This window comes from Patella vulgata, chromosome 2 (genome assembly GCF_932274485.2).
Source record: "Patella vulgata chromosome 2, xgPatVulg1.2, whole genome shotgun sequence".
Taxonomy (NCBI): Eukaryota; Metazoa; Mollusca; class Gastropoda; family Patellidae; genus Patella; species Patella vulgata.
The window spans coordinates 48,605,002-48,631,841 of NC_065880.2; the positions used below are offsets into that span (position 1 = coordinate 48,605,002).

Here is a 26,840-nt window from a genome sequence, read left to right on the forward strand (position 1 = left end):
GCAGTCAATTCTTTTTATGAATTTTCAGATATCCTCTCACAGTCTCACACAACTTTTGGTCTTGGAAGGAATTATTAGTGAGCAGAAATTCGCCCATGTATTTGTTATCACTCGTCACTTCAGTCAGTTATATAGAGGGATGCCTCGTCTTTTCCTTTGGCGTTCGTCACTTCCGATTCAGGAAACCTGTATTACTCAGCTATTGTAGCAATGATCTCTGTGTTAAAATTATATTTGGAATGTGTTTAACCATCTCTATCACATATGTGATAATGACTGACATCAATATTGTCCTTGAAACAAACAGGACAATTGAAAAATTGTTTCAGTTTTATCATTTACATCTGCATGATCTACTTAATTTTACAGATCTTTTAAGTGCATTCTTTTGTGAATAATCATTATCCTGCATATCACGATACATGTTGTAATGTAGGATGCAGGTGAGAGGTACACGTGGAAAGAGCAACATTCACATTAGAACTAAATGAGACAATTATTAGTTACTTTTTATAAAAGTATTTACAGTAACTTAGAAGCAATTTTTTAGATATGTTACCCAAATATGATTAATCAAACAGTTTGAAAAAACAGATTAGATAAATGTACCACCTTCAAATGTGATGTTCCTTTTAAAGTCATTTAGCCTTATGATCCGTTGACAAAATAGAAACACAAAAATAAAAATCTCACTGCCGGATCAGATTGTTTGAAAGGATTGTCTGAGAACCAGAATATTTGTTTTTATATGTCCTTAATATGATATCTTTATAGATATGTTATTGATTACCATTCTGATATAACTCATAATAGTTTTCTAATAATTTGAATTCTGGGCCCTTATTCACGAAAACTTAAACTAAGTTACAACCAAAATTTTAAGAAATACTGCAAATTCATTGGATATATGCAAATTGATTTTACTGGTCAGCCAATCGAATTGCAATATTTCTTAAAATTTTGATTGTATCTTAGTTTAAGTTTTCGTGAATAAGGGCCCAGATTTCTAAAAGAATCTAATTATTGATTGAAATTATTGACTGTGTAAAGGGTCCAGAAAACATAAAAGATAGGTTTGCAGGCAACGAAACATACGCCCACCGCAGCTAAATCGGCCAAGCGATCGACAAGGGTTGTCGCATATTTATTCTTTTGTGGGTATTTTGGAGCATTTACAAGAAAATTTCATACAGATGAGATTATAATTTTCGTCATCTAAGGGTTCACAAGGTTCTACAAACTGAAACAAGAGCCTTAACTCTGGAAGTAATGTACAGAAATTGTTGAAATTAGACAGGCTTTTTTGTTTTACTAGTTTGAATAATGCATATATAAATTTCATACAGATCAGATAACTTTTGTCATTTGAATGTTTACAAGGTTCAACTCTAGAATTAATTGACGGAAATTGCTGAAATTCAATAGAATTCTTCGTTCAACTAATTGAAATGATGTATATACATTTCATACAGATCGGATGATAACTGTTATTGTTTAAGTGTTCACAAGCATCAACAAAGTGAAACAAGGGCCATAACTTGAGAAGTAATTGATGGAAATTGCTGAAATTCAGTAGGATTCTTTGTTTCACTAATTTAGATGATACATAAAAATTTCATACATATAGGATAAAACTTTTTATCGTTAGAGGTTCACGAGGTATAACAAAGTAAAACAATGGCCATAACTCTTAGAAACAATAAATGGAAATTGTTGAAATTCAATAGGTTTCTTTGTTTCACTAATTTAGATGATGTTTATAAATTTCATACATATAGGATAAAAATTTTATTGTCATAGCATTCACAACAACGGTTCAATAGTTAAACAAGGGCCATAACTCTAGAAGTAATGAACGGAAATTCTTGAAATTCAATAGGATTTTTCGTTTCATTAGTCCAAATAACGCATAAAAATTTCATACAAATCGAATGGTAACTGTTGTCATTAGAGCGTTCATAAGGTTCAACAAAGTCGAACAAGGGCTGTAACACTAGCCACTATTAATGAAAATGGTTTAAATGTTCACAAGCATCAACAAAGTGAAACAAGGGCCATAACTTCAGAATAAATTAAATAGCCTTCTTCATCTCACTAATGTAAACAAAATCAATTTGATAGCAATCAGATTATCAATGTAGTCTGTGGACGACAGACAGACATGTGGGCAAATAATAAAAGCAGTTACCTCTACTCAATCTACTGTGTATTTCTTGTGGTTGGGCTTTAAAAGATGGTTCTCTACCAGTCAATGATTGACCACGTGCGTTGCATAGGGCTAGTAGATGTGAACTATGATCTGTATCTCTAGATGGTGGTACTGGCGGTGGTGGTGGTATAGAAGATTTATCCATTTTGGCTCTAGTTGCTGATGATCTTCCTCTACAAGACAGAGCTCTATTAGGTTGGGGTGGTGTACTTGATGGTACTGGTGTACTTGGGAGTTGAATAGCAGTACCAGGTTGAGTTGAGGAATATTGTACTGTAGGTTGTTTCAGTGGTGGTTGTGTATTTGAGAGGGAAGGGGGCTGAATACCAGTACCTGTCGGTTGATGTTGCTGCTGTGGCTGTTGTGCTTTAGTTATTGTTTTGGATTGGGGTTTCAAAGTTAGAGCAGCAGTTGAAATGAAAGAATCATATTGGTCTTGTTTTGGTGTTGGGGTTGAAGGTAGTGTTGCTGGTGGTGGTGGTGGTAATAGTGGCGGTGCTACAGATGGTGGTGGTGGTGGTGGTGGTGGCCCATAATGTTGCAGTTGTGAAAATGTGTTTGAGAGGGGATGAATACCAGTACTCATCGGTTGATGTTGCTGCTGTGCCTGTTGTGCCCTAGTTATTGCTTTTGTTGGGGGTGGCTGTTTCATAGTTTGAGCGGGCATGGGTGGAATAGCAGCAGCTGAAATGAAATTTTGGTCTGGTGTTAGGTGTGTTGGTGTTGAAGGTAGTGTTGCTGGTGGTGGTGGTGGCCCATAATGTTGTGTAGCTCTAAATTCAGAAAATACATTATTAGTAGACTGCTGGTCTTTGACATTACTTCTAGTGACTACATTAAATCTAGATGATTTATGTTTTTCCTCAAATAACTTACTACCAGTACGACCCGCAAATGTTGAGCCTGTTGATCCAAAACCAGAGAATCCACTTTGACTACTTGACATGGTTGTCCTGAAAAATCCACCACTTTTAGTAACTGCACTTAATGGAGCCTTTTCAAAAATTGAGTCAAATGATCCACCAACCTTACCACCTCCACCGAAAAATTCATCACTTGTAGTAACTGCACCAAATCCATATTTTTCAGAAATTAATGGTTGTGTTGTGCTTCTTAATCCAAAATCAGAGAATTGACCTTGGTCAGATGTTTTAAGTTCTTCCTCAAAAAATTTACTACCAGTACCACCCCCAAATGTTGAGCCTGTTGATCCAAATCCAGAAAATCCACTACTTGTAGTAACTGCACTAAAACCAGATTTATTTTCGCCTGTTGATCCAAAACCAGAGAATCCACTACTTGTAGTAACTGCACTAAAACCAGATTTATTTTCACAAATTATTGGTTGCTTTGATCCAAATAATCCACCATCCATACCAGCTCCAAATGTTGAGCTTTTTGAACCAAAATCAGAGAATTCAGCCAGTTCAGATGCAAGAGAAAAACAGTTAGGTTCTTCCTCAAATAATTTAGTATTACCCCCTAATGTTGAGTCTGTTGCTCCAAAACCAGAGAATCTACTTCTTCTATTAACTGCGCTAAATCCAGATTTATTTTCAGAAATTGTTGGTTGCTTTGATCCAAATGAAAATGCCGATTTCTGCGATGGCCTTTCAAAGTCAGAAATCAAATCTGACTCATCTTTGATCTGCTGAATACATTGGCTCTTACGTACTAAAATCTTTTTTTTACTTTTTGCGCTTTTCTTTATTTGTATATCCATGCTATCATCTGTTCCTGTTTCATTTATACTATCTCTTACAGCTGTCAGTTCTGTTACCCCTTTAATATAAAACAAAGAGTTGCCATGCAACTACCAACATTTTTCAACAGATGGATGGATAAAAGGGAAATAGATAGGGTTCATTCTCTTATGACCCCAATATTTCGGTTAAAAACTATAGCCTCTATCGCGTTCACAGTGTTTTCAGAAATGAGGGATAATTCTTAACTAACTGAATATCAATAGGGTTCATCTGTTAAAAACAGTAGCTTATATGGAGTTCACAAGGTTTTCCGCAAAAGGGGGGGGGGGGGATTACGCTGGAACGAAAAGTTATGGAAAGCTGAAAATCAATAGGGTTTATTCTCTCACGACCGCAATTTCTTACAACCAAATGTGACCAGCTCCAGCTAAAGGATCTTCATGGATCAAAAAATGAAAATTGAGTTACCGGTATTGATATATTGGGATTCTGCATTTAATTCTGAAAGTTTGTTGTAAAAGTCCCGGTGGTTCGCTCGATATAATACTGCAAAAAAACATAAAAAGCAGGTTTTTTTCCTTTGTTTTCGCATGTTTGTTGATGCATATGGCTGATTAAATGCAAACCTTTACCTACTTATGTTATGATTTTTATTTTGAGCTTTTGGGACATGAACCTAGAGACATTAAGTAATGTATTTTCACAATTTTCGTCCTACAATACTTCTATACACTGTATTTCTATACGATGACATGCGACATGAGGATCCTTTAGCCACAGATGGTCACAAATTTGAAGCAAGCAGTTGCCATACAAGATACTCCCACATTTTGCAAGAGATGGACAAGGGACAAGCTAAAAAAAAAAAAGCGATATTCATACAATAAGGGGCCAAACATGTAATCCAGGACGTTACAGTCCGACATGTGTCAATATCAAAAGGAACTCAGATTTTGGGGATATAAACATACATTTTAAGTTTCATCAAAATTAGATAACAAGCAGTTGCCAAGCAAGATACACTATACGCCCACATTTTGCGAGAGATGGACAGAGAACAAGATAACCCAATGGACAGAGAACAAGATAACCAAGCCAACAGTGAGGCTGATGACCCCCGTCCAAATCCCCCCAAAAATAGATGCCATATACTAATTAACTGCACATTTATCTTTTTGAAAAGTATTGACCAATCAACTCATTATCTATACTTAGTCTAAGCAGAAAATGTTCACAATCGAACTTAGTCAATTTAAAAGCAGAGTTGTATGTTCCAAAGTCTTAATCAAGGTATTGATATAAGGCATCTATACTCTGAGTTTCATCACTCTCATCAATTAGGACCAAAGTTATTGTGTTCCAAAGTCTCAACCAATCAAATTGCTTATCACTGCTTAGCCATAGTGGAAAATGGGCATGATCGAATGCAGTCACCGAGTTTGAACATTCTACCTCGATTAGAAGGAGAGTTATTGTGTTCCAAAGTCTCAACCAATCAGACTGAAGTACCTATTTAGCCTAAAAACATGACTTTTCATACAATCAGGAAGTTAAAGTCTGATATGCACGAACACAGAAAGGAACCGAGATCTTTGGGTTATAAACGCACATTTTAACCGTTTGAACCAGGGTTCTTAATCCATTTTGAAACAAATTGGCCAGAATTGGGTCAAATGATGTCCTGGTAGGAACTGGGTTTTAAATTTTAATCTTCCGTTCCCTTTAATATAACCAGACTTCAACAAAAATACTTCTTGGTAATTTGTATTGTGAATATCATATTCTATTGTATGTAATTACCAAAAATATATCTCATTCGACACCAGAAATCTAAACACCAAGTCGATATCTTGGACACCGCTGTGAAACAGAGTATCGGTCCTATTTTGCCTCACTGTGATGAAATTTGTTCAAATAATAGCATCAAAAACCTTTCCCAACCATGAGTAACTGGGAGGCTTTTTGTGAAGGAGTTGAGCCAGTTTTTCGCACATAGAATCGCGATGACTTGGCAGAATCGAACCTCAATAAAGATGACTGGGTATTTTTACAATGTTTCAATCGAGAAACACAAAACCAACTTCGTGAGCTCCTTGTAGAATTCGAAAAAGACTTTCCAAGAGCCACTTTTCAAAGTATGCGAAATAGTAGCATAATTCTTAGCCTAACTCAGGGCAGAGAGTGAAAACCGGGACGAGTTCCCAATCATTTTAGCTGTGGTACCCCCACAGCGAAAACTAATAAAAAATTAGCACAAACATCCCCATAACCCAATAGAGTTATTCCTAAGCCCTCATTAGTTTAAAAAACCTTAAACTATAAAGTCAAAAAGGATTGGAGCCTTGAGTCTATGCAAATATGCATAATTACGACAGCAATTTTCTTAGCTGAATATCTTTGCACAATTTTGGAATAATCGACTCTAGTGTTAAAGATTGACTCCGGTCCATCTGTGACGTCACATGTTTCCGGTCCCCACCAACTATATAAAGAGGGCAACCGCACATCCTCAATCAAGCATGAAGAGTTCAAATAAGAATAAAACTAGTAGCTCAGAGAAATCAGGGAAAGGCTGTTCTCCTATTTACAGATTTTTAACACAAATATAACGACAATTGTACACTGTTCGGAAAATTATCCATATTTAATTCACGTACCGGCTTGAAATTCATGTCAGTAATATATCTGAATAAATTACTGTATTCGTTTTTTTTTCGATGCATATAAGTTGATACAGCACCATGGTATTTCTTCCTAACACACAATTTGTAGGGTGTTTTTTTTTTCTATCACTAACTTGCAAATGTTTTTATTCATTCGTCCATGATAGACACACGGCACAGTGATCACGTGACAACCATAATTGAAATGGTTTTAAAATTAAATTCCATACGACTGTGCCATATAGCTTTCAATAATAATAACGACAATATGTGTATAAAATAAAAAATCACAACGGTAAACGCTATTTAAAACTAAAACTAGCATTGCTGGGTTTGTTTTTTTTTACCGAATTCTAACCTATGTCACGTGTCATTGGGGATTCGGCATTGGAGCTTCATAATATATTATTAATGACTGTTTCTCGGTGTATTCGGTGTTCTATCCAAGGATTATATTTAACTAAGATTTAAATTCAACTAACAACTGGTCAGTGAAACCATTAAATTATAATCCAATTATTATCTTAATATCTACCGGTGCACCTGGAATTCATACAGCGCATTGAAGGTGCGCGATAGATACACAATCCATTCCGAGATCGTATCGTCTTCCTTCGATTGCCAAATGGCCTATTTCCTCAAGGTAACTTACTGGACCTGTTATGAATAATCAGCAAGCTTGTTTTGTTTTTTTACCGGGTGCTAATTACTCGGATTATGAACCACGTGGCCGATTCTTACTAAGGTATGACTGTTATTGTAGCCGACAAGCAAGTTGATTAACTACTTAATTAACAATAATAATTAACTGGTTTAATTTAGCCGAAAGTAGATTTATGATACCATAGTGGCTGGTTCATTGTTTTAACAATCGGCTTGATGGAACTTCAAGCAGCTAAAGCCGACAAAAAACAGCTGATTAAGATCCCTGCTTTGAACCCTGGCATATATACCGTACATGACTATCCCCCTGGCCCGTGGGGAAAAATTTGACAATTTACAGTGACAAGATATAAAATTGCTAATCACCCAAAGCGCCAACAAAAGTTACATTATGCAAGTATGGATCATGTGCTACCAGGAAAAATATTTCTTAAAAATACATATACATGTAATATAATTTTTCATGGCAACATTGGTCATCATAGTTCCACAGTTCACAAAAAAACACTGAAAAAAGTCAAAAATTCTAAATTCAACAGAATGCCATAATCAACATTATTCAAGTCCTTGACATTTCTCTCAAGTATTCTGGCCAGTGCCTAGTCTACTATAGTCCGGCAGAACTATGGCTGAACCTGGAAATTGTATACAAAGTTTTTTTTATGAATGATTTTAGTAGCCTAGGGTGTCCTCTTTCGGAATCTACCGGGTGAACCTCGGTCACCCTTGAGCGTTTTGAGAAATTCAAGATGGCGTCCAAGATGGCCGCCATTTCAATTTATCCCCTATAACTCCCATAGTATTTAAACTAGGATGATAATTTTGGTGTCTAACCGTATGTTTTCGGGGTCAAGGAATACTCTGAAAGCATTCATTAAATTGTGGAGTGATTAGATGATAGTAAAATCCAACATGGCGGCTAATATGGCCTCTTAACCCTTTAGCGGCGATTATTTCACCAAACCTAGCTACTGTATATCTAGAGAGAAGCTATATATTTCAGGACATAGGTGCATAAGACTGATACGATGACACCACATACATGGCTACCAGTGGCTATTTTTGAACATTTTCAACAAAACCCCGAATTCTACCTGCAAAAGACGAAAATGACTCCCAAAAATAGGTAATATTCAGTTTAACCCTTTAGTCGTGTTTCCTGCTGCAACCTGCGGCGGCAAAAGCACAAAATACTGTACATTTTAAGCCATCCCTAGTGCAGCTACAGCCCAAGTGCATCAGCATCTGAAGAGCCACATGACAGACTCCGGAGCAAGTTGATTATCAACTGGAAGGGTGACCGGTTGTAATGTTTTCAATTTTGTGTCCTTCACCCAGCCATACAGTTTCGGATCAAGTTCAGGCGGATAACGATCTTCCAATGAACGCCACACAATAGCATGGTGATGAGCTCTGTTTTACATTCTCTGCAAATGCATCATTCGTTGGAGCAAGACTACACAGTTTAGGTGGCCATGATGACGATACATTTCCAGTTTTGGATGCCCATACCCTCCAGCGTATTTCAGACATCGATTTGCTAGAGCTCTGTCCATAACACGCTGACATAAATGATGTGGCTTGTGTAATCACCGATTCTATTGGAGAGTCTACTACCCCGAGGAATGAGAGAGAATACAATCCAGCTCTCATCACTTTCAATGCTGTTCCTTTCCCCACACCGCAACTGCATGCAACCGTGTCACATCCAGTAAGAGCATGACCCCCAAAACATACGGTTAGACACCAACATTATCACCCTAGACTAAATACTATGGGAGTTATAGGGGATAAATTGAAATGGCGGCCATCTTGGACGCCATCTTGAATTTCTCAAAACGCTCAAGGGTGACCGAGGTTCACCTGGCAGATTCTGAAAGAGGACACTTTGTATACAATTTCCAGGTTCGCTCGAATTATTGGGTTTGGCGACCGGACTACTAAGGCACTTCTGTCTGCCATTCATTATGACCGTAAAACAATATTTTCAGGAATATTTGTGTTGTGTACTGTCCACAAGTAAAGATGGTAAAGCCCTCACTGCAAACGACACATTGTGTCACATGTTAAATTGTTCTGATTGGTCTAAACTTGATGGAATTCCATACTGGAGTATCGCGAAGGGAAGCAAAGAAAGCCCTCGCTTCATAGTGGAATTTCTAATTTGTCATGCTTGACCAGAAAACCAGCCAGCCAGGATATAGATGTTATTATCTTGGCCGGAAAACCAGCCAGTCGGGGTCAAAGAGTTAAGTTTCATCAAAATCGGATAAAAATTGTGACCTCTAGAGGGCCCACAACCTTGGTATTACATACTTTTACAGTATTTGTGTACGAGTAGCAGCAATTTTGTCGGGCAGTTTCAATCAAATTTTCTTGAAATTCAAACCCATCTTTTAACAGTTTTTAAAATCGGATAAAAATTGTGTCCACAAGCGACGGACCCACGGCGATGACAATATACGTCCACAACTGTTACAAAACCAAATTAAAGATGCATTATATGTTGAAAATTTCATTCAAATTACTTTATTCTAAAAGACGTTGTCATTATTTGAAGTTTTTACATAGATCGTTCATTATCATAATGATGCTACTTGTTCATCGAGACTCAGCCTCGTTTCTCCATTTTTAAATTAAATCATTAAATGGCAATCGTATTTTAATTCTGCACCATTCAATGATCTAGAGAGTTGATTATAGGCTTGTCATGTGAATAAATTTCTAAATAAAAATTTATATAACAGTTAAAGCCAAAATAAAAACAAGTAATAAGCAGATTTATCCCTTACATAATGCATCTTTTACAAAGAAAATTTAAAAAATAAAACTACTGACTTCACTGTTGTTTTTAGCCATGTACTGACAAAGACCATATTAGCAATTAAATCTTACCAGCAGGATCATCAGTGTCTATAACTTCTGTTGATGGAACAGGTGATACAGGAATTTGGGACCTCATTGTAGCAGTACGAAATACTATCGGTTTATAAGGAACGGGTGGATCTCTTGATATCTAATGAAATACATTTACTATAGTGAAATTATTCATCACATAAGGACCCATATCTACATTACTGAATATAACTAAAAGAGACCAGAATTAGGTAACTAGAAGAGGTCAGCTTTAGGAAATAGGGCCAATAAGCTTTCATTTCCTTTAATATTATGTAGCATATATCGAGTCGGGAATAATATTAGTACAAAATAAAAAGGTGAACCTTGCAGCTTTTCATATCTAATTCTTGTACGGAATTCAAATTCATGTAAGTAATATTTCTCAAAAATTACATGTTTTCATTTATACAATAAAAAATAAAAGCATCAACTATAAAATTTTTACCATTTTAAGACTGGTTCCATATTGAATTTGTTTTAATAACCGATCTCTTTTATCAGAAAAAATGTCTGGTGATCTTGCCTCTACAGAGTGTAAGGTTTTACCACCACGGTTAGCACCCAAGAAATTAGATCGTTGATCTGTTATGGTTCCAGGGAGATTGAATGGTGCAGAGGATGGTGGTGGGGGTGGAGGCTGTACCCTAGAACCTGGTGGTGGTGGTGGTGGTGGTGGTGGTGGTTGTCTTGAGTATGAAACTGGAGGCGGGGGAGGGGGTACAGCATTGTTTTTTTCTGCAGCCATCCTTGATGGAACAGATTGTAGAGGAGATGGACGACCCCCTGCAAAGATTAAAAAAATAACTGATTACATACAATTTGTATAGCATAGGCCTACTGAATAGTTTAAACGATCTGTGTTCTAAACAGAAACATTATCAATGCTTTTAAGGTATTAATATTGTTGAACAAGCGGTTGCCATGCAAGATACAATCATATTTTCCATGGATTAAGGATAATAATAATTAAAGGTTAACTAAATTTTAAAATATTCAAATTAGTATTAAAGTAGTTGTGAATGATTATTTACTAAACAGATCATCACAAATGGCAATTTATATTTAGTTGAAGAAACATCAATGATTATTTCTGATTTAAAGAAGATATATTGCTTGGGATGTGATTTACGGATTTTCGATGTATTGTGTAACTTGTTTGTCAGTGTGGTGATTACTATTTTCAAGATACCTTCCCATGTACAAACTGGGTGATTTGATGATATATTTGGACTAAAAACATATTCAAACTAATTTATCTATCAAAAATTTGCTTTAAATCTCTCTCAAAACATTGTATTCGTGAGGAAATACTCCAAGCTATAAAAAATCTATTAAAAGAAGTCATGTTTGTGTCACGTGACTTGCCTCTCGTGGCACCTAGCAACAGCTGCAAAGCTGGAGGAGAATTCATTGCATATAAAAGACGATGTCTTTAATCGCGTGCCAGAATGCTTTTGTGTGTAATTATTAATGAAGTGACTTTATGAACAAGGCTAAACATACCCCACAGGAGAGAATATTACCGGTATAGATGGAATAACTAGACGCCAAAGACTGACATTCAATTTGGACCCCTCGCATATTTCGCCGAACATAACTGATTAGAAATCAAAGTAAAAACAGAAACGATTGAATGTAAATCAGTTTATATACATTCATATTACAATATTATATGCGTTGCAACCCATTTGTATCCATTTCTAAGTCCCAAAGAATACGGATTTAGCTCCTTAACGTCTCTCATCTTTTCCATATCCGCTCACCATCAAGTATATCAACATATACATCAAGCGCTCCCTAACCTCAAGAGCTCAGACAATCTACGTCACTCGAGTTGACAGTCCTTAATTGTCAGACACCAGTTAGTGACAACCTCCCACTTTTGTCCTGTGTGTGCTCCACGAGTGTTCAAGGAATCCAGTATTTTTCTAGTAAGATTGGGTGTCTCTACTTTCCATATATACCAAAATTGCAAAAATTTGAAATAACCAGCTGATAAATACTTTTGTGGGAAAGCATCTTTATATATATAATGGATTATAATACTATTACCACAGGGTCAGTAAGACAAGCATCTATATGGGTGAACATTTTTTTTATAATCTTTGACTTTTTTTTATGCCTGCTTCATAAGTAAATAATCTTAATTAAAATCAACCTGTCCAACGCAGTGCGTAATTAAACAGATTGGCTAAATGTATCCTGGGAAATTAAACATCTAATAGATAAATGCTGTAGATAAATAAAAGGGATAATGATCGATACATGCCTCTCAGAAAATTGTACTGTCCGTCTAAAAAATAAATGCTGTAGATGAATAAATGGGAAATTGTTTGATACACGCCTCTCGGGAAACTTACACCATAACCATTTAACTACACCCTAGGCACAAGCTTTTTGGACTTTACAAACGATTTTTAATGACTATCAAACAATAACAGGGTTCCCGCAGCTTCGTCAAACATTTTTTCAAGGATATTCAAGGATAAATTCAAGGATTTTCAAGGACATTTTTTAGCCTAAAGTTACAATTTTTCATCTTAAAAATAACCAAAACATTACAACTATCGTTATAAAACTTCTAATCTAAACAGGATTTTCATATCAACTTACTATTATTACCCATTTGATACAAAATTAAGGATCTCAACTGAAATTCAAGGATATTTTCCTATTTCCGCGAAATTCAAGGATATTCAAGACCTTGAAAATGAAATTTTAAATTTAAGGATATTCAAGGATTTTCAAGGACTGCGGGAACCCTGAATAATTTGAATGTAAACCATATGTACAGGTTAAAGCACACACAAGTGTGTGGTATGCAATCTAATAAATACACATATACAGCGCTCAAAATTAACCACACCAAACGGCAAAACTGTGGTAAAAGCCAAGGCAACCTCTGTCTGCCACGGCATAATTCACTTAGTTTTTTGTCATGGAAGATCTTATGATTCTAATAATGACTAATGTACAGGTTATAGAATAGTACCAGGAGGAAGTCGTCTGACCGTGTTATATGGTCAATACATATTTTGTTTATCATTTTGTATACGAAAGTCGGACAAATTTATTGCAATTATCGAATACACTTTTAACCCATGTGCTGTAGGCTTATCCATGCTTTACCTTGTACAGTGGTGTTATTTTCAACGATTATAAACTAAACTAGACATAGGGTGCACAGACTGTTGCCTGGTTACTCTGGCTAATGCATGAACAATGTTACCATTCTCGTCATTTGTATTTTTTAACTGTATCGTTTGTCACGTACGAAGGACCTGGACCGATTCACACCCTTTGTTTGTAATTACTACACCATAATATGTAATGGAACGTATAACAGGTCATCACATTTATTTTCTTGCTAATCTTTCAAACCAAAATTAAATAAAATTGATCTGTTTTAGTGTTGTAGCTATAATATGCCAAACAAACAAGAAAATTTTAATTGATTTCACAAAGTATTCGCGCATATGGATACATATAGCTTACTTCTACTCTTTTTGACACTCATCTGTCATCAATGTTGTTTTCTTTTTTAGTATATCAATTTGCAGAATATTTTAAACTACAGTAATAATAACTATAAAAGTATATGTAATACCACTAACATTAGTTTTGTTTATCATATAAATTTATTCATCTTGAAAGTTCAGAAGTTGTACAAAAAAATGCAGTGGTGCGGTAGCAGTTCCATTCTGCCAAAGCATTTTTCATATTTTTGTGCCATAGTAGAAAATTCTGAATTTAGAGGACTGCATATACATATATATAAAAATTGGAATCTTATCTTTGATGTTTTCACTGACCAGTTATAAGTTAAATGTAAACAATCACTGAATAATCCTCTCACAGAACACCTAATATTTTAATAAACAGTCAACAATAGTATCTGTGGTATAGGTTTCTTACCCGTATTTTAATAATTAGTGTCTGTATTCAAAATTTGAATCTTGGTATAATAGTTTCAGTCAAGTGATAACTTTAATGTTCCCAAACCCTATATGTCTGCCACAAATACAATATAATTTTTTGTAACTGAGATTAGTTTTATCGCAGTCAGCTCCTACTGATAAGTTTAAAGTGTTTGAAGGGTCAATCCAAATAATAATTTGCAGAATAAAACTGCTTAATTTTGTGTTAAAATCCCTTAAAATCCTCTACCTTAGGGTTGAGTAAGTAGAGGGTCCACAACTTTTATATACCAGATGTTTACACTAATTGTGTACGTGGCCCGACCATTTTGTCCGGCAGTTTTGGTCCGATTTTCACGAAATTCGAACTCAACCACAATTACGGTGTAACAGTGATATATTTGAAAGTTTTTTTTCAAATCAGATAATAATTGTGAGCTCTAGAGGGACCTCAAGCTAAAAACGCGATTTTTCAAACAATCAGGGACCATAATTCAGGAAGTTACTATCTGATATGTGCGAAAACCGAAAAGAACCATGATCTTTGGGTTATAAACTTACATTTCAAGTTTCACAAAATCAGAAGAAAATTGTGACCTCTAGAGGGTCCACAACCTTGATATATACCATATTTTTTACGCTATTTGAGAATGAGGGGCAGCCATTTTGTCTGTTAGTTTTGGGCCGATTTTCACGAAATTCGAACCCAACCATCCTTAGGGTGCAACGGTGATTTTTCGTACAATCAGGTGCCATAACTCAGGAAGTTACGGTCTGATATGCGAGAATATCAAAAGAAACCAAGATCTTTGGGTTATCAACTTACATTTCAAGTTTCAACAAAATCGGATAAAAATTGTGACCTCTATAGGGTCCACAAGCCATAATCCATGAAGTTACAGCCGATACATGGCAATATCCGTTGAAATCGGATAAAAATTGTAACCTGTAGAGTGTCCACAAACAATTGTGGACGGACGTCCGGATGGACAGGGGTGACGACAATATACGTCCACATGAAAATGTGGGCGTATAAAAATAATGTGTTGATGAAATTTACCTTTCGTTATCAAGTACAGCACATGGGTCATTCATTGTATAGACCTCTAAAGGAACGGGAATCGATTATCAGGTCACCCAATGAAAAAATTGACCCGAAATCTTAAAAGGGTTACGTGTCTGGATAAGCAGTTTTGACGTTCACGTCCAAACGAATGAATATTTTGAGCTGAAATTTTGAGACAAGGTCAATTCATACGTACTCAGATTTTCACTTTTGAGACTCTGTTTCAATAGTAAGTCGCCCAACATGCCTTCACCTCTAACAGCTTTTTTTCTATTTTCTAAACCATCTTGTTCATCAACTGATGGGATTTTGGCCTGTTTTTGATGTTCAACCTATTGATATTTAAAAAACATTCATAAATTGAATATATATGTGAAATTTACAGAATATATTCTTATGCATCCAGTCAAGAAACAAATCCTATAAATGATGTTAACTTTGATTAAACCAGTACTTGTCTACCTGATATATCTGGAAGCAAAGATTAAACCAGTACTTGTCTACCTGATATATCTGGAAGTAAGGTTCTGTTTCTTGTTGCAATGATGCTTCTGACTCTCATCATTTTTCAGTGCTCTGAACGTTTTAGAATTCACTACTTAAATTAACATACAATGTTAAACAACTATAAAATGTTTACCTTTCCAAGTGTTTGAAAGTGTTTGATTATCCGATCTCTTTTATCACAAATTCGTTCTTTTCTAGAGAGAACAAATGATGTAGAGGGTGGGGATGGAGGTGCTGGTGGTGCAGCTCCTACAGCAGGTGGGGGAGGGGGAGGCTGTACCCCAGAACTTGGTGGTGGTGGTGGTGGTTGGGGTCTAGAGGATGAAATTTGAGGTGGGGGAGGGGGCACAGCATTTTGTTTTACATCCATCCATGATGAACCAGATAGTGGAGTTTGCCAATCTCCTACAAAGATTTTAAAAATAACAGATTACATACAATTCAATCTGATTAAAATACAGATCTATATTTCGTTTTGTTTTTTTTATACTTTAGATGGCCTCTACTAGATGAAGATCTGACCAGTTGTAGTGGGAGGTCGCATCAGGGGTCATAGAAACGGCTTTTGATCCTATGACGTCAGACACTTGATTAACCAATCAGCATTGATGTTTCTAGCAGGATACCCACAGTTTCGTGCATCAAACGCCAAGATCTCACTGCAACGGACCGTTTCATTGGCTAATCCCTCACATCAACCAGAACTCAGGTCATTAACAACTCATCCAGATCGTAGGGAAGTAAAGACAAGTAAAACGAAATTTTGAACTATAAAAAACGAAACGAAATAGGATCTGTGTTTTAATCAGATTACATACAATTTTTATGCATACAAAATAAAACTGAATAGTTTAAAAAATCTGTGTTCTAAACAGAAACATTATCAATGTTTTTAAGGTATTGATATTGTTGAACAATCGGTTGCCATGCAAGATACACTCATATTTTCCATGGATTAAGGATAATAATAATTAAAGGTTAACTGAATTTTAAAATATTCAAATTGGTATTAAAGTAGTTGTGAATGATTATTTACTAAACAGATCATCACAAATGGCAATTTATATTTAGTTAAAGAAGCATCAACGATTTTAACAGTAGCATTTTTTGTAGGATTTATGATTATATGGATATGCCGTACCTATTCTAGGTAGTTCACAGCATTCACACCTATTCACTGTCGGATGATTTTGGAAAGTACAAGCTGAACAGTTCCATTGTTGTCCTACTTCTGAATCCTGTGAACCAGTCGACGGTTTGTGAGGAGGAATTGGTGGACCTGCAAAAACAAGCATGGCAACTTGATCAACAAAATAACAACAATATGGTTTCATCAAATTCAATAGCCTGAAGTATGTTTTTGAAATTTACAACTTCTAAGGAACTAAAGTTATGAAGGAAAACATATTTTTAAGCACAGCTGTCCTATAACATCTGATAGGGTGACCCACCATAAATAAATATCTCCATATATCTCGACAATTACACCCCAATATTTATATATATGCCAAGCCTCAAATCAGTTTCACACAATTATAGTCACTAAATAAACGATCATGTTGTACTTAATAAGCTATGACCATTAATCATGTATAAATAATAGACTGAAAACTGGTTCCAAGAGTCGTCCATAACATCCAGACACTTTTGAGTAAAAGATAGGTTACGTGCCCTTGTTTTGAAATTAGTCTCGCTTAACCAGTCTATCGACCATTCTACGTCTGATTGACAGGTCGGGATAATCAAGACTACTTTTTTACGAAACATAACAGAAAGCTAGAACAAGAAATTGAATTTAGAAATAAGCACGTTAGGTAGCTCAACAATCGTTTTAAGAAGCTTGTAAAAGTAAAATGAAACTACTGCTAGTATCATGTTCCTGCCTAACCCGAGTGATTCAGAGATATTATTTGTACTAAACCAAAAGATGCCGCTCTTAACGGTACAGTTAATGATAAAGCGATTTTAAAAATGAAACGAACGTAATATCTAAATCTGCTGTAATAACCAAGAAGCTTAATTTAACTGCTATTCAAAATCGTCAACAATAAATTTTTTACGGCTGTAATAGTTGATAGATTTGTAGAGAATTGCACGTGCCATGGCTATTTATAGTATCATACTGTCAGAAAGTTGGTCTCGGCACGGCGAATGTGCACGCTTCAGTGGTAGTCTCGAACTATCAGCGGTGGACTGTATTTTATGAGTACATGGGTCACCCTACATCTGAAAGTGTGAACTGTTGATGAAACATGCTAATGAACTATGAACCCATTATAAACTCTCTGGTAAAAATATTGCACACAATTCAAATACATGTAGTTAAAAACAGATTATGCCTGAAAACTTTATTATACCAATTTTCAGCAAAAAATTGTGGTTATGTGTACAATATTTGAACAAATTTGCAAAGTCATGAATTTTAGTTGTCTTATATATGTTTCTCCTCAGAATTTTTAAGACTATTTTCCCCTTGTCAGTGGTGCAGAACAGAGGGCCTGGTAAAGAACAGTAAAACATCATTGTACCATTCTGAATTTCAATATTATGCCTCCTTAGTACAGGTGACCCACAAAAAACAGAACCCATCAAAAGTCCAGCATGTGTACAATCATTCCCCAGAATAATGACTATCTGTAGATAATAGTCATCAGTAATAATAGTAAGTTCATCCTGGATGAACCCTATTGAATACATTTAATTGCTGAGTTATCGCCCTGGTAAATGCTGTACATTTTTTTTTTCAAACTTTGTTTGATTGAGAGAAGTATTTTTTCAAACATGCTGGGAATGTCTGCCAAGTAATAAACATGAACATATTTGAAACTCAAAGGTACATTTTAAGTTTTGGCACAGTTTTATCTACTGGCCAGAGTTTTTAGATTTATTAAAATAAAACCTATCTGGGATTGTTTGACGAGTAATAAAGATAAAGCTGATGAAGACTATTGAAATTAAAAGTCCTGAATCAATCATGCAAAAGCATGAAGAGGTAACTCTACTGGATGAATTGTATAGATGAGCAGACAGAAGGAAGTGTGAACAACAATATGCAAATATAAATCCAAACTCTTCTTGAAGTATGACACGATACAATTATATGGAATACAAGCTATTTAAAAGATTTATTTCTGGAAACATTTCAATGAGGGTTCTTGGCTTGATAAAGGCAAGAAAACTCTGTCCAAACATTCACAGAAATAAATCTTTACAGTAAATTGTATTCTATATAATTGTCTCATGAGTTATTTGCATTCAGTTACTAAATGCTGCTTAAACAATTTGAAAATTAAGTATTTGTTCCAAAAAAAAAAAAAAAAATGCACAATAATAGATTTTAATTAAATAACATTTTACCATGGTGTAAGTCTGCAATTTGTGTAATATCCATATCATCATCTGAAATAAATTTCCATGGTGTAAACTAAGAGACTGACAGTTTTATATTAGGCTACCTCAAAAATGAATTAAAAGAGAGAAATAAGTAAAAAAAAGAAAAGCCCCAGAAGAATTAGAAACACAAATGGTTAACTCATTGTCATCAGTGCAGAGGCGTAGCCGTGAAATATATATTAGGGGGGGGGGGGGGGGTCCGCAAATGAAATTATATAAATGTTGACAATCTGTGACGCAGCAGCCGATTAAAATTTTCAGTTTCAGTCTTCTGTAAACACTGTTTTGGCATATTTTACGGGGTTAAACTAAAACATCACACCAATACAATGTTTATCATGTTGAAGTATTCATATTTTTTTCATGACTTTTACATATTGAATGTTACGCTTGAGTTATGAACAACACGACAAAGAGGGTTTAGTAGTGGAATTTTTATAAGGAGAATCCAAATGAAATAAAACTTGATCACATCACTTTAGTTTATGAGGATGCATATTTGACAATCACCTTGTTAACTACAATACTATATACATATACACATTGACATTTACAAGAAAGTTGTATAGATATTTAAAGTATTTTGTACATTTTGTGTATTATAAATGGATTTCAAAAAGTAAACATAAGTGTTTGTGTTTTAATTTGTACATTGTTTTACACAGATAGAATCCTAACTAATCCTAATAATTGTTGTAAATAAATAGGAGTTAGGGCCTACAATGTAAATTTTGGGGGGGCCAAGTATATTCAGACCCCCCCCCCCCCCATGTGTGACGCCCATGCATCAGTGTGATGGTGATCAATCTGTGAACATCTTAAATTTTTCATATGGAAATGCAAATAGAATGATCAAATAAGTTTAAAAGGAGATGAAATTCTGCAGAAATAGAGTTTATTCTTTGAATTTCATTTAGTAATCAAATAAAACCCTATTTATGGATAACAATTACTACTGAGTAATACTATGATGGGGAGGGGAGATTTGTCATTACAAATGGAATGATCAAATTCAAATAAGTTTCAAATGAAATAAGATTTCATATCCTACTGTTACGCAGCAACCGGGTTTATAAGGATAGCCATGTTGCCATGCAGTTTGTTACAAGGTAAACTTTGCATGCATAGCTATATTTCTGTCTACTCTTATTTCAAATTCCAACTGTCAAATGTTCTTTCATTTGCATGCAGAAGGACTAGACTTTATTCCTTGCCTGACCCTCCGTCCTTCACCACTGACAAGAGGTTACCAAGATGGAAAATCCTGTGGAACTTTCTTGGCCAACACCATCACCTCAATCGAACCTCCAGATTATCTAGTTAATGAGTCAGCGTCTTAGTCACTGAGCCACCCTGGTTGATGAAAATTGGTAAATAACTTAAAAAATTAACAAATTGGCTTATAAAAAGGCATCTCAATGAAATAGACCAAAATATGTTTAGCAACATTTTTCATACTTTTATAACAAATACTGACCAAATAAACCAAATCCCATTTCATCATCACTGTCGTCAAAGTTCACACACTGATCAACTGCAATAAGTAAGAAAATATCTAAAGTCACCATCTGATTAAAATCACATCTTTTTCAAATCAACTTTCTCAGACTGATCTATTATTAGTATTAATGAAATCAATAGTCTTGTGATGCAGCAGACATCGGCCATCCATACAACAGCTGCTAGGACTAAAGGTTAAATCTTAAGCATGGTAAAAATTCAATACCATAAAGAAAAAAAAACAGAACAGGATATAATTTTATCAAATTGCTTAAGATTGGTTGCCAGGCAACAAAATTTATGCCCACCAACATCTTTAGCCATCCAATATGTTAATAAAGGTTACAGTTTTTCTACAAATTCTGGCAAATTTGAAAAAAAGAATCTAAAAAGATTATTGTCTTTCTTAACAAGTTTTAGATACATGAGCAACAATTCCAAAAGTAATAGAATAGATGGGAGTCTCTCTATTTGACAAGGATTAGTTTTGTGTGTGATAAAAGAAGCAACTAGTGGAATACATAAGGACAGCAATAAATATCTGATCATTCACAAGCTAGTGCAAATTATTCACAAATATGATCCTTAGGGACTAGGGCACATACTAAGTTTTATTAAAAGCAACTGAAAGCTTTGTAGTGAAAAAACAATGCACTGATTTTGACGATGGAATTTCAGTTTTCTTTTTAGATTACATCTTGCTGATTTATATAATTACAAATCTTGGCGGACAAATGGTTGATTCTCTCTCTGCCAATATAGTTTACATGTATATTTTGTAGACAGATGTCAAAGCACCTGATAATATGAATGAGAAATTTGTATACAGTTTTGACCTTACTGCATCTTGATCTATCGCATTGGTTAGATAGCCGGTGTCTGATAGATGGTGGTATCAGTGGTCGGTTTGCATCTTCTAAAATGTTGCGAAACAATGAAAGAATGATTTCCAAAAAACGTAATACAATATGATGGAAGACAAAAATAAATGATGATTATCTATGTGTACATGTCAGCCCTCTAATATGCTCAACACCACTATGATTCAATTTTATTGGATTGCTTACTTTGCACACTTGTTCCATGTGTAAAATAACCAAGAGGACACTTTTAAGTTCATGCGAAATATAAGACGAAGGTCAGACTTCTGCTGAAAAAAGTATCGACTTATACCCCGAAAAATATGGTACTTTTGTAGGAATATTACTGCCGTGAATTATAATTTGAAACAAGTACTATTACTACATTACAATTACTACATCATATTAAGACAACATATACTTTTTTTTAGGAATATTACTGATATGAATTTAAATACCGTTTGGGAGTTAAATTTGAAAAATAAAAAGGTGCGCCTTTTTTTAATTGTGGTCTGAATCTGCCTGCTTAAATAATGATAAGAGTTACGCCTTTTATTTTCGGTAAAAATGTCTGACAAAATGTTTTTTGAAAAAGCAACACTGATTCAAACTAAATTTGAAAAGAATCTTATGACTACAATGCTTCAGACCAAATTTGAAAAAGATCTGCCAAAAACTGTAGCCTCACAAGCCAATTGTTAACAAATGGACGGACGGACTGAAAAGTTGACGACTATATATGACCAAACGATATGTGAGAAACTTCCATTAAATAGAAACAGGTAAAACAAAACAATGGTATGATGGAAACTTTGCCCAGACAGCTGTATTTCTTCTTACTATCTTTGGATTCTAATTGCAAAGGATTGGTTTTGTGTCTTTTCAGAATGACTAGTTGGCTTTCTTTTATAGTTGGCCCCCCTCCATCTGGCACAACTAAGATGGGGAAACAAGGCCGGAAAAATCTGAGGAACTTTCTTGGCCAACACTGGGATCGAACCTGTGTCTTCCTGGTTTGTGAGTCAGTGACATACTTACAGAGCCACTGTGGGTGGCTATCTCAAATAATTCTAATACATTTGATCCTAAAAAGTAACTATAGAGACTGGTTAACTTAGAGAACATACCGGCATCACAAGTCTCCTCCTTTCCCCAACTCTGTAAACTATTTGTTGACCAGTTTTCTATATCCGAAGATTCCTCTGATACTGACATGTCCTCTGATACTGACCTGTCCCTTGATATTGACCTGTCCCTTGATATTGACCTGTCCCTTGACCTGTCCCTTGATATTGACCTGTCCCTTGATATTGACCTGTCCTCTGATAATGACATTTTTGTATCTAACAATAATTCATCCACATCCTCTTTTTGTTCCTGTAAATATAATATATGCTCAATACTGTTTCAGATTATTATCATAAAATTGTCCACATATTCCGCTGACAATCATAATTATATAAGTAAATTTAAAAGAAACCAGCGGCTGCCAGGCAGGATACGCCCACATTTTCGAGAGGTGGATAGAGAACAAGCTAAAAAGAAAGCGATTTTTCGTACAATCAGGGGCCATAATTCAGGAAGTTCCGTCCGATATGCACGAATATCGAAAGGAACCGAGATCTTTGGATTATAAACTTACAATTCAAGTTTCAACAAAATCGGATAAAAATTGTGACCTCTATAGGGTCCACAACCTTAATATACCATATTTTTACGCTAACTGAGAACGAACGGCGGCCATTTTGTCTGTCAATTTTGGGGCGATTTTCACAAAATTTGAACTCAACTGTCCTTAGGGTGGAACGGTAATATAATAATACAGTTTTTTTAAATCGGATAAAAATTATGACCTCTAATGGGTCCACAAGCTAAAAACACGATTTTTCGTACAATCAGTGGCCATAATTCAGGAAGTTACGGTCCGATATGGGTGAATATCGAAAGGAACCAAGATCTTTGGGTTATAAACTTACATTTCAAGTTTCAACAAAATCGGATAAAAATTGTGACCTCTATAGGGTCCACAAAATTGATATACCATATTTTTACGCTATTTGAGAACGAACGGCGGCCATTTTGTCTGTCAATTTTAGGCCGATTTTCACGAAATTCGAACTCAGCCATCCTTAGGGTGTAACGGTGATATATTAATACGGTTTTTTAAATCGGATAAAAATTATGACCTCTATAGGGTCCACAAGCTAAAAACGTGATTTTTCGTACAATCAGGGGCCATAATTCAGGAAGTTATGGTCCGATATGCGTGAATATCGAAAGGAACCGAGATCTTTGGGTTATCAACTTACATTTTAAGTTTCAACAAAATCGGATAAAAATTGTGACCTCTATAGTGTCCACAAGCTAAAAACGTGATTTTTCGTACAAACAGGGGCCATAATCCATGAAGTTTCGATCCGATACATGCCAATATCGAAAGCAGCCGAGATCTTTTGGAGATAAACCTATATTTCAAGTTTCGTCAAAATCGGATAAGAATTGTGACCTGTAGAGTGTCCACAAACAATTGTGGACGGACGGACGGGGGCGACGGCATAATACGTCCACATGAAAATGTGGGCGTATAAAAATGTGTTATGTCCATACAGTGACACACTGATAATGCCCAGAAAACACTCATGTAGAATGTGGTTGGACATATGTATAAATCATCAACTATAGATACCAGCAACCAGAACCCAATCAATTGTGTTGGCTCAAAAGTCAATGCTGGCAACCAGATCCATTCACTTGATTGGATATTTGTTGATTATTGCCTGCAGGGTGGGGAGAGGGAGAGGGGGGAGATGGTTTAGTGGTTAAACGCGTGCGCAGGAAATCACAAGGTCTGCCATTGAGTCAAGTGGCGTGGTTTCAATTCCTCGCTTGAACATGACAAGGAGTAGGGTCGCCTGTCAAACCTCATGGGTTTTGTCTGGGTCCTCCAGTTTCCTCCCACTGCTAAAGACCCCTATGCGCAAGCGAATTATTGAAATAAAACTGAACCATATATTAGTCCCGAAATTGTGTGAAGTGAACGTTAAACCCCATTTCTCTCTCTCTTCATTGCTTGCAGTGCCTGTATATCTTATCGATTTTGTTGGCATGTAGTTTGGTCCTTATGCACTTACTATATAAAATCCGGCCAAGTAAGATTTTAAAAAATCCCAAACAAGTTTTCAAATTTAAATACAGAACTCTGTCCTGTATTGTGCTTACAAGCGCTTACAAAGAAAAAATAGAAATGGAAAGCAAACTCTGCTAAAAGTGTTCTAAAAATATGGAGGGATAACACTTTCATTTTCAATTTAAATATTCCCATGCCCCGTCAACAATCCCATAAAGACAACAAAATTCCATTGATTTCACACAAGCTATACAAATAAAATGTGGATGGAAAGATAACTCTGAAAATTGATAGGTTTTTTCTTTGTGACCTAATACACAATATATTTATATATTTCATTATGAACTCTGTCCTGTACTGTTATCACATAATTTCATAAATATGAACATCAATTCCAGAATTTATGATTGAAATTTTGGGAAATTTAAGGTTAAATTACTAGAGGCGCCATTTCTGAGATTAACAAGACTAGGACCAGAAGCTGTGATCATACTTAAGATAATCCGGTTAAGACCAGTAATTAACCAATGGAAACAAAATTGACTACATATTTTCTCTGGCACATTTGAAAATTTGAAACAATTTCTTCAGGGGACACCAGTTTAAATATAAGATGATTACACCATTGGACTTATCACTATCATTGATCAACATTTCACATTATCATTCATCATTGATAAACTTATAGTTTTGAGTGTCAGGGGTGTTATATTTGACAACATGCTGATTTACTTGTGGAACTACCATAATAACACTAATGCACTTTGTTGTGTTAGAGGTGTTGAGCAGTCTAAAATGCACATTTTAAAGCTAACTCTGTAAGTTTTGTTCATAACATATGACATTTTTTGTTATTTGGGGTGATAAACCAATTTCATTTACCATCTATGTTCGAAATTTGGCCCAAAAGCATGATAATTAAGAGTGCTGATGACAACAGAAGTCTAATTTTCTCATTTCCATCAAATTTAGCATAGACAATAGTAATTACAAGTCCAAGAAACCCAAGGGACATTTTTTAGCTATAGGCTGTGGTTTGTCTGGTATCTATGGAAATGCCAAAAAATGATGAGTTTTCTTGGACATTCTATTAGTACATTCTAAAAAAAGATTGATCAATTAAAGTAGAGGTTATAAGCAACATTTTGATTGATAATAACCCTTTTAAATTTCATAGAAATTCAATTCCAGTATCATTTTACACATGGAAGAAGTATGCAAAGTCTTAATAAGATCAAGACTACTCAACATCCCTAATAGAAATGTGGATCAGAATTAATGCAACTAGTGATATGTTCAATTAAACATGTTAATTTTTTGCTTGTCTTAATTTTTTGCTTTATACATGTGGTTCTAGTTGTCATTCTTAATGGTATCAAAGTGTATATTTTACATGGATAATAAACCATCTATACTTGTTCACCAACTTTGTGATCTATAAATATTAAAACTTACATCAACTTGAACTAAGATTTGCTCTTCATCAGGAAAGGATATCTGGTGTAATATATCAACATCTTCATCATTAACCAGTTTACATATAGCCGGACCACGTCCTTGTCCTAAATCTTTCTCATCCTAAAAATATGAGATAAATCATTCAGTATAAATATAACTGATGTTGCTAGTCATCATTTGTATGATTGATAAATCATTTTCTGATAAAGATATGTTCCCTAAGATGTTCCCCAGCATATGTTCAAGTATCTAATCCTTATTTCATCTGAATGTATGATGCTTGTAATGTCCAGCAAAAATCAAATTATTGACTCAAAAAATGCCCAATAAGCCCACAACAAACTAAAGAGTGTCAACCATTGAGCCACAAAGTTTATTAAATGAAAAATAAAATATTACCTCATCTCTTTTCTCTACGGCTATAAAACTTGTAAATTGTGTAACAATTGAATAATCTTTACTTAGTTCAATAATATATGGTTTTAAGTTTCTTTTAATAACCTGAAATGGATTTCAAAGAACAAAGTCTGAAATGACATGGGGTTTAATGTCTTACTGCTTTATTAATGTCTTTTTCAACCGAACTAATAAAGACAGGCATACATCATGTAGTGTGTCATGAGGCAAATTTTGCTCGGACATCAGCGCCAAGGGTTACTCTTATTTTGATTTTGAATTGTGATAACATCATTAACGTACTGCCAATGGTATACAAGGGAACTTTGACCTTCACCACTGACAAGAGGGTCCCAGTCTGAAAATTCATTTCTCAAAAAACACCAGGATCAAATCCTGGGCCTTGTTTCTCAGCCAGCCTCATGTTCACAAAGCTATAGAGACAGAAGTAGCATTTTTCTGGTTACCAAACCTTAC

At 35.2% G+C, this 26,840-nt stretch overlaps 1 protein-coding gene across 1 annotated transcript in view; it reads right to left on the reverse strand.

Annotated features, from left to right (window-relative positions):
* LOC126812404 (protein mono-ADP-ribosyltransferase PARP4) overlaps positions 1-26,840 on the reverse strand; it is a 62,725-nt gene that overhangs the window by 15,511 nt on the left and 20,374 nt on the right. The window contains exons 24-34 of the mRNA XM_050538780.2: positions 26,367-26,468; positions 25,965-26,087; positions 22,510-22,759; positions 20,500-20,556; positions 18,987-19,028; positions 16,771-16,908; positions 15,763-16,034; positions 15,319-15,454; positions 10,585-10,922; positions 10,137-10,257; positions 2,189-3,991 (exon numbers count right to left, since the gene is read on the reverse strand). Of these exons, the coding sequence (XP_050394737.1) occupies positions 2,189-3,991; positions 10,137-10,257; positions 10,585-10,922; positions 15,319-15,454; positions 15,763-16,034; positions 16,771-16,908; positions 18,987-19,028; positions 20,500-20,556; positions 22,510-22,759; positions 25,965-26,087; positions 26,367-26,468 (3,382 nt within the window). The remainder of the gene's footprint in view (positions 1-2,188; positions 3,992-10,136; positions 10,258-10,584; positions 10,923-15,318; positions 15,455-15,762; positions 16,035-16,770; positions 16,909-18,986; positions 19,029-20,499; positions 20,557-22,509; positions 22,760-25,964; positions 26,088-26,366; positions 26,469-26,840) is intronic.